General features: G+C 42.6%; 1 protein-coding gene across 1 annotated transcript in view; it reads left to right on the top strand.

Annotated features, from left to right (window-relative positions):
• Positions 1 to 2609: 2609 nt before the first annotated feature.
• Uri1 (URI1 prefoldin like chaperone) overlaps positions 2610 to 9461 on the top strand; it is a 58339-nt gene continuing 51487 nt past the window's right edge. Inside the window, exon 1 of the mRNA XM_055594955.1 lies at positions 2610 to 3010. Within this exon, the coding sequence (XP_055450930.1) occupies positions 2900 to 3010 (111 nt within the window). The 5' untranslated portion in view covers positions 2610 to 2899. The remainder of the gene's footprint in view (positions 3011 to 9461) is intronic.

The following is a 9461-nucleotide window of genomic DNA, read 5'->3' as shown; positions in this document are numbered from 1 at the left end:
GAGTGAGGATTGATCATCTTACTCAGGGTCCTCCTCCTTGTTTAGCTTCTTTAGGTGTACAGATTTTAGTATGTTTATCCTATATTATATGTCTAATATCCACTTATAAGTGAGTATATATCATGTGTGTCTTTCTGCTCCTGGGATACCTCACTCAGGATGATATATTCTAGTTCCCACCATTTGCCTGAAAATTTCATGATTTCCTTGTTTTTAATTGCTGAGTAGTATTCCATCGTGTAAATGTACAATTTCTGATTCCAGTCCTCAGTTGAGGGACTTCTGGGTTGTTTCCAGATTCTGGTTATTACAAATAAAGCTGCTATTAACATGGTTGAGCAAATGTCCTTGTTGAGCATATTTTGGACATATGCCTGGGAGTGCTATAGTTGGATCTTGAGGTAGTGCTATTCCTAATTGTCTGAGAAAGTGCCAGATTGATTTCCAAAGTGGTTGTACAAGGTTACATTCCCACTAGCAATGGAGGAGTGTTCCCCTTTCTCCATATCCTCTCCAGCATGTGTTGTCACTTGAGTTTTTGATTTTGGCTATTCTGATGTATAAGGTGAAATCTCATTTTGATTTGCTTATCTCTGATGACTGAGGACGTTGAACATTTCCTTAAGTGTCTCTCTGCCATTTGATATTCCTCTGAGAATTCTCTGTTTAGAGAATGTACCCCATTTTTTAATTGGATTACTTGATTTGTTGCTGTTTAATTTCTTGAGTTCTTTTTATATTCTGGATATTAGCCCCTGTCAGATATAGGGTTGGTAAAGATACTTTCCCAATCTGTAGGCTGTCGTTTTGACCTAAGGACAGTGTCCTTTGCTTTACAGAAGCTTTGCAGTTTAATGAGGTCCCATTTATTGATTGTTGCTCTTAGAGCCTGTGCTGTTGGTGTTCTGCTCAGGAAGTTGTCTCCTGTGCCAATGAGTTCAAGGCACTTTCCCACTTTTTCTTCTAACAGGTTTAGTGTGTCTGGTTTTATGTTGAGGTCTTTGATCCACTTGGACTTTAGTTTTGTGCCGGGTGATAAATGTGGATCTATTTGCATTTTTCTACATGTACACATACAGTTAGACCAGCACCATTTGTTGAAGATGCCGTCCTTGTTTTCCATTTTATCTCTTTTGGTTTTTCAGTGTTTTTTTTTTTTTTTTTTTTTTTTTTTTTTTTGTTTTGTTTTGTTTTGTTTCTTGGCTGTCCTGGAACTGGCTCTGTAGACTAAGGCTGGCCTCAAACTCACAGAGATCTGTCTACCTCTGCCTCCCTAGTGCTGGGGTTAAAAGGGTGGAGCCACCACCACCAAGCATAGCCTAAATTTTCAACATCCTTTCAAATTAGCACTACCTGTCGGGGACCAAGTGTTCAAACAGATGGATGGGTTCATATTCAAAGCACACCACCAAAGATGTCGTCGCTACTGAGGTGATTAGGGTGCAGGGGTACTGTTGTTGGCAAGAAGCAAGAAAGGCACCGTGTTTCAGAAGTTGCTGCATCTGCAGGGAGAGAAATTTACATTTATCACATCCCGAAGTTGTCTCTGCTTTTCCTTCTTTGATGAAAAAAAAAAAAAAAAATGGTGGCTGTGGACTTGGGAGCTGGGACTGATGGGGAAGATAGAGGCAAACAGATCTACAGAGGGCCAGAATTCTGAAGGTACTTACCAGCCTATTTCTATACACACAACACTGAAGGAACAAGATCCACTTCTACTGCCAGGGCTTAGGATAGAGTTAGGACAAAGCTGTTCTACTACTTTAGTAAAGTAGACTAGAGGACTGTCTCAAACAGAGGCTGCATGAAATGCATGAGGAGGAAGTGGGTCCAAGAGATTTATTGATTTTTGAGACAGGGTTCCACTGTAGAGTTATGGCTGGACTGGACTTGATTTGTGGACCCGGCTAGCTTCAAATTCAGATAGCCACCTGCTTCTGCCTCCAGAGAGTCGAGTATTAAAGGCGTGTGCCTCTCCCCTCCCCTTCCCCCAGCCTACGAGTTTTAAAATAGTAAGTGGAACCGGGGATGAGGATTTGGCTCAGCTGGTAGAGTGCTTGAATAGCAAGCCCAAAGCCTTGGGTTTGGTCCCACTGCTAAATAAAACAAAACACAGAATTATAAAACAAGTGGGATAGAGCAGCAGCTATTTTTGAAAAATATGTTAAATGGTACATATGTAGTAACATAGTAATATTAATACAGCAGCTTAATGTATATAAGGAAAATTGTAATGTGTATTGTAATTAATACATACGCAAAATATAGTTGTATATTGTGTATTTTAGCTCATTAAAAAACATTAACTCATTAAAAGGCACGGGAGACAGTTGAATTCGATAAAATTAAATGAGCTTATGGAGCAGCCTCAGCGCTCGAATTAAGTTCCTCTCACCGCAGGCAACGCTGAGCGAGTGGGGTACCCTCTCCCTCCGTGGGCCTCTCCAGCCGGCTTCCCGAGCCCCTTCGCCTCCACCCGAGGCCCCGCCCCCACACTAGCTCCGCCCACCAGGGAGGGACTTCAGCGATTCCCGGCGTGCTGCGCGGGCGGGGCGAGGGGCGGAGCGTGCGCGGAGGCGCGGAGGAGGCGCGGCTGTCGCGGGAAGCTTGGCTGGGCCTGGCTGTGGGAGGAGAGCGTGGCGCGCTCGGTGGAGGGCCTGCTGCTCCGAGGCGGCGGCGGCGGTGGCAGCGGCGGCATGCGCGTGTGAGATGCGGCCGCGGGCAGCCCGGACGCGAGTGGCGGCCCCCGAGGCAGCGGCGCAGGCGAACGCGGCCTCTTCAGAGAGCGGCGCGCGGTGCATGAGGGGGAGCGCGCGGGCGCTGGGCAGCCGCCGGCCACGCCGCCTCTATAAACACTTGTTTAGGACTTGTTTGCCTCGCTGAGGCTGCGGCGCCGGGCATGGAGCCCCCGTCCGAGCCGGAGCCCGAGCCCCAGCCCCTTGCAGAGGCCTCGGCCGCCGCGCCGCTGCGCGTCGCGGAGGTGGCGCGGCTTCGCGAGGAGCAGCAAAAGGTAACAGGCCGCGCTTGGTTCCGGCCCTCTCCAGCTTCCGCCTGCGGCCGCGACTCCGGGCAGCCTCTTAACGAGGCCAGCGCTCCGCGTGGGACCGGGATCCTCACGCGCGAGCTGCGCAGCTTCCGGCCTGCGGGCACCAAGGGAGAAACTTCTGTCACGTGCATTTGTTGTCTTTTGTCTGTAGCCCTTTGACCTTCACCGGAAGGGTTGCGGGGAAATACAGAGGATGCAGGGGATGGGATAGTCTTGACCCTGAACTGAAAGCCAGTGTTGGGACTAAATGTAGCCGGAGTGCGTGGCGATTTTTGTTTTTTGGTGGAGAGATGCCCTGTAAACAGAATTGGTCATCCCCTTTGCCCCTTAGCTCTCTATTGCTCAAACGTTGATAAAATGTGCACGCACACACGCGATCCTTTTTTGATTGAGCGTCCAAGTTTAACTACGTTGGTGATGATGCACTTCCTGTGAAATGCTAGGGCTCTGGGTTTGGTAGTCAACAAGAGAGAAGGCTTTTCTGTTAAATTTTAACTTCAAGCCTATAATAAACGGAGACCTTTTTTGAACTGCCGGAGGAGAGGAGAATGCTTTACATCTCCGAATGGGATTTTTGTGTAAGGGATTGTGCTCGAGTTAAGAACCACGGCTTGATTGTTAAATGAGAAAAATGTCCTGTGGATTCTGTAGCTTTTCAAGTTGATTTTCTCTTCTGAAAGTGCCTTGAAAATCTTCGAAAAGCGACATTTAATTTGCTTAAACGCCCCGTGTGGAATTGAGAGTATCATGTATTATAAAGGTTTAGGAAGTTGCGTCAAAACCATAAGAATTTGAGGAGCTCCATTTTTCTACATTTAAATATTTTTATTTGTAGATTTAGTTCATTTACTCTCTGAGAATTTTGTACAGTCAGATCTATTTCCTCCCTTCAACTTATTCCCATTCCCTCCCATCCATCTCCCAACTTCCATTTCTTTTTCTTTAATAACTCAGTTCAGCTAGTGTTTGGGACTACAGGCATTTTACCAGTCCTCTTCCTCCCCTAGCTTCCCTCAGTTTCCAGTAGTTCCTTAGTTAAGGGTAGGGCCTTGCAAGCCCCTACCCTATCTAAGCTATGTAAAAATGTCTGTGAAACGTGGTTACAAAAATCCGTAGGTTAACTACATGCAGATTTTTTTCTAGATCCCAAGACTTGAGATCTAGGCTTGGAAACGACCTGTTAACAAATTGTAGGAGTCTTTTCTACTTTGGTTGGCTCCTGCGCCTCCCCCCCCTTTTTTCCAATAGGTTTTTCCATTTTTCCCTAATATATAGTACAATTGTTGGGTTTTAAACTTGTAGTTCTTAAAGATGGGCGCTTAAACTTAATGTGGTTTAGTGTAATTTAAGTAACAAGACAAACATTTGCTTTCCTATTTATTTATGGTTCTAGGAGGGCTGTATTATCATCTACTTTTTAATTTTTGAAACAAGTTCTCTTTTTTAATTTTTTTCTTTTTATTATTATTATTATTAGTTACACTTTATTCATTTTGTATCCCCCCATAAGCCCCTCCCTCCTCCCCTCCCGATCCCATCCTACCTCCCCTTTCTTCATGCATGCTAGAAGGAAACAAGTTCTCTTTAAGATACCTAGGCTGGCCTTGAATTCCCACTGCAGCCCAGCCTGGACTTAAAGCTGTGACCCCTTAGACGCAGCCTCACAAGTCGGTGGGATTATATACCTGTGACATCAGACCTGACTTCATTTTTTATTTTTATTTTTTTATTTTTTAAATGAGAGAAATAGATTTTAAAAAGGGAAATATATCTATTTCAGTCTTCAGACTGAAGAAAGAAAAAAGAAAACAAAAACAATCCCTACATAGACCTTGTTGTTACTTTTGACAAAAGTTTACCTTTCTTGTTGTGAAAGGGTTAGACTGTTAACATTGCCTTTAGTCCATAGGAAAAACACTTCTGCTTTCATAGTGTAAATTTGAGTAATGTTGACCAATATATTTCCTTCCATGAGTCATTTTTAAAAGGGAGAGCCTGGATTTTATTCTGATGTTAGTTTGAATGGAATACAAAGGGTACTTTTGGGGTGTTCTGAACAGCTTGCTGTTGGGGGTGTGTTTTAGAGGACCTGTCCTGACTGTTAAATCCAATGGGAGACTGAATGTTTTCAGTGGGTATGGACCTCAAAACCATTGTCAGTTCTGTCTTGTGCTAATGTTAATTTGGCATATAAACTAAACGTGCATATCTGTTTTGGTTGTGTAAAATGCCTCCCAGTTCATAATGATGCCCTTCAGTGTTTACTTAACAAACTGTTTATTTAATAGAAAAATCTGCATGGGCAGACAGGAGATTCACAAAGCCTTAACAAAACACACTTGTTAGATAGCTGTGCTTTAATTATAGTTTTGCACAGGAAAGCTTTGCTTTGTAAATAGTGAACTAGTAATTTTATGAGGGACTTGACTTAGGTTTTAAAGCCAGCTCAGTTTTAACAGTCCTGTCTCTGGTATGAAAGTAGAAGCATTTGGTGCTCTGAATGTAAATGGAAAAATGCCGTAGTAGTTTTGTATTCATGGGCACACTTTCTTTCCCTGTGTGGATTCCATGCGAGGGAACTAAACTTTCAACAAAACAACTTCTTGGTTTGGTATCTACTTTGCTGGCTTCAGCTTCAGAAAGAGACATGAGTCCCTTACATAGAGGCTTAGGAGCAATTCTCAGAACCTGGCTTTTGAGGACTGTAGATAATGCTTAAGTGTTGTTGCCCTTGTTTCTTTGAAATCCCACTAAGGGACCAGGTTTTATTCTGGTCTCTCATTGTTTGGCCCTTGGTTGATAATAGAACACTGAATGGGAGGATGAAAATTCGGACGCTTGAAGCAAAGGATAAACACAGCATGAATGAGCACGATCCCAGTGAGTGGCAGCATCTGAGGTAAATGGATAGGGGTCAGGGTAAAGTTTATTAATACTGTTTTTGAGTTCATGTATGGAATCAGTGGTGACTGTCAAAAACATTTTTTGTTAAAACTTGTGTTTATTCCCCTCCCCCCCCCCCCGCCCTTTTAAGACTGTCTTCTGGGCCATGCTGGCCATGAACTCCTTCCTGCTCTTGGTGCCCCAGCCTCCCCAAGTGTGTGCCACTGGGGCTTTTGCTCCTTCTGTCTCCATCTCTGTGTGTGTGTGTGTGTGTGTGTGTGTGTGTGTGTGTGTGTGCGCGTGTGTGTGCAACCTGGAGACTTATTTTTTAAGGTAGACTGTTAGATTGGCATTGGGAGTCATGATAGGTTTCATATGTCATCTTAATCTTTCCCTTCCGGAGGTCCTTTTTTGATTTGGCAAAAAGACATAGAGGAAGAGTCCCTGAGGTTTTGTTTAGAATGAGAAAACACTGAAAGTCCTACCTTGGAGGGTTGGTTAAATAAATTATGATGTATATGTTGACCAGGCATGCAAGCTGTACAACAGTAGGTATGATGTGGGACCTGTTTTGCCTAGGTATTTATATAAATATTCATTTTATATTAAAAAAACCACCATGGGAGGATGTTGGTAATTGTGAACTTAGATTGTGAACTTAGAAGATCAGTTTTTCAATAAAGGTGTTGCAACTTAATTTTTATGCAAACAAGTTTGTTATAATAGCCTTGCTAACCAGTTTCTAAGCATGAAAAATACGTATTATGTGGTTTTTGAATACCAGTTACCAGTTACATAATTTTATTTTTTAGTTACCCTAGTGTTCGTTTAATTTATCGAAAACATTTCTTAGTTTTAAAATTTTTTCTTTCTCAAAGATTTTGCTTAAGCTTTTTGACAAAAGATAAAAGAAGAGAAACTCAGATTACATTTGTTATGTTTTATTTTATTTTGCTTTTTGAGACAAGATCTCTTAGGATATAGCCCTGGCTAGCTTTGAACTTGTGGCATCCTCCTTAACATCCCCGGTGCTGAAATTCCAGGTTTGTGCTATGTAGATCAGTGTTGTGAGCCACTTGTATATAAAGATTTGGTAGAAAGATGTCTGCTCCATGGAGTTTATGCAGACTGGGTTCCTCTCCTCCCCAGCTTCAGCGACAGGACTGTGGTGAAGTAATTTGGGCTCTTCTATGCTGCTGTGCCCCTGCCCCCCAAACATCAGTGACAGGACTGTGGTGAGGTATTTCAATCTACTTGGCACAGCTTTCTTGCATGAAAATCTTGTTAAATCTGCTTCTTTTGGAATTGGCATTATGTTGAGGTTTTGGTTTCTTGGCTAAGGCCACATTTCTGGTATAGCTGTTTCATATCTGCAGATATTATTATGTTTTAGTAGTAGAGGTAGTGGGGTGTCTGTCTGTCTGTCTATCTGGTTTTTTGAGACTTTTTTTTTTTTTTTTTTTTTTTTTGGTGTAGCCTTGGCTTTCTTTGAAGACCAGGCTGGCCTCAAACTCACAGAGATCCACCTGCCTCTGCCTCCCTGAGTGCTGGGATTGCACCTGGCTTGAGAGATTTTTATTATCTGAAAGAACTGGGAGCAGTGTGTATCCACAGGCTCATATTTCAGGACAGTAGTAAGATTGGGAAGATCAGTAGGATAATTTCTTTAACAATAAGGGCCTGAAGTAATTATTGCGTGGAATTTGAACTAGCTAATACTCTCCTTACACTAGAAATTTGGAGAATAAAATGCAGTAGACATAAATATTTTAATCTTTTCTTAAAGGAGAGTATCTACTTTAGCTTAATGGACAATTTGCATTTTTGTCTTGGTGAATTTCTGTTGGTTTAAGGAACTCTTTTCAGCCAGGTAGTCTAGTAATTGGAATTCAAGTCATAGGATTCAGTCAGTCACCTAACACTTGTTGAGTATGCCAGTGTGTTATGCTGAGAGCTCAGAGTTTCAAATGAAGAGGTCGCTCTAGTGCAGACATGTGGAAGGCCCATTTACATACCTGATGGTGTGATTGATGAGGATAAGCAGAAAAGTACTGGGAGGCAAGGACTGGTGGAGAATACTCCTTATATAAGTAACATGTCAGGATGTAGTGCAGTTTCATTAAAGCAGAACCTCAGTAAGTGGGTGTGAGCTTGTGTGGAAGTCATTTTGGAGAAGAATTTTATGCAGATGGGAGTGAGTCAGGCTGAGAGCAGTGCCAGGTCTCTTCACTAAGGGTTTTGAATTTTATTTTTGCAAGAGAAGAAGCCATTGGAACACATTTGAGACTGTTCTTTATTTATTTTAAATTTTATTTTTTATATTAATTACAGTTTATTCATTTTGTATTCCAACTGTATGTCCCTCCCTCTTTTGCTCCCAGTCCCCCCCTCCCTCCTTTCCTCTCTCCCTTCCTCCCTCCTTCCCCCATCTTCTCCCATGCTCCTCTTCAAGTCTCCACTGATAGGGGAGGTCCTCCTCCCCTTCTCTCTGATCCTAGCCTATCAGGTCTCATCAGGACTGGCTGCATTGTCTTCCTCTGTGGCCTGATAAGGCTGATTCCCCCCCCCCCCCCTCAGGGGGAGGTGATCAAAGAGCCAGCCTCTGAGTTCATGTCAGTGACAGTCCCTGTTCCTGTTATTAGGGAACCCACTTGAATACTGAGCTGCCATGGGCTAGTTGTTCTTTAGGTGTAACTATCATTTTGTCAAACTCTTGAAGAAGGGAGGGCAAGACTCACATTACTGGGAGTCCATTCTGTCTAGGCCAAACATCCATTGTACTGGATGTTTATACAGTTGATGTTGGAGTCTTCACGATCACCCTGTTTCCCAGGTGAATAATTTGAGCTGTTTGTAGTTTTTGCCTGGAGCATCTCATGGGGTATTTCTGTCTTTGATTCTGCTTACGTTGCTGTTTTTCAGAAGTGGTTATACCAGTTTACATGCCTGCCAGCTGTGGCACAATGTCCAGCTTCTCTACATTTTTAATAACTTTAACACCTTAGGTGGTGTCCCCATCTCTTTCAAAATTGCTAGTCATTCTAGTGATGATTGAGGTTGATTATCTTTTTAAGTGTTTTTGAGCAGTTTTGGTTTTTAGCTTCTTCAAAGGAAAATAGCCACTGGTTGCTTTTCTACTTTCTATGGGGATATTTGTCATATTCTAGTTGATTCTTAGTAACCATTTATACATTTTTGATATGAGTTCATTTTTAGCTATAGATTGTAAACTGCTTGTAATGTCCTTTGATGACCTATAATTCTTGATTTTTATTTCCTTTGTAGTTAGTCTGTGTTTGCTTGGAAATGGAACCCAGTACTGTGCCCATGTAGGCAAGTCCTTTACTGCTGAGCAGTGTCCAATCCTGTTTTTTTTTTTTTTAATATTTATTTATTTATCTATATTTTATGTGCATTAGTGTGAAGGTGTCAGGTCACTTGGAATGGGCATTACAGACAGTTGTAAGCTGCCATGTGGGTGCTGGGAACTGAACGCAGGTCCTTTGGAATAGCAGACAGTGCTCTTAACTGC

This window comes from Psammomys obesus, unplaced genomic scaffold (genome assembly GCF_907164565.1).
Source record: "Psammomys obesus unplaced genomic scaffold, mPsaObe1.curated_primary_1811, whole genome shotgun sequence".
Lineage (NCBI taxonomy): Eukaryota > Metazoa > Chordata > Mammalia > Rodentia > Muridae > Psammomys > Psammomys obesus.
Note: the sequence above shows the minus strand (reverse complement) of the source record. Positions and strands in the feature narration are given on the sequence as shown.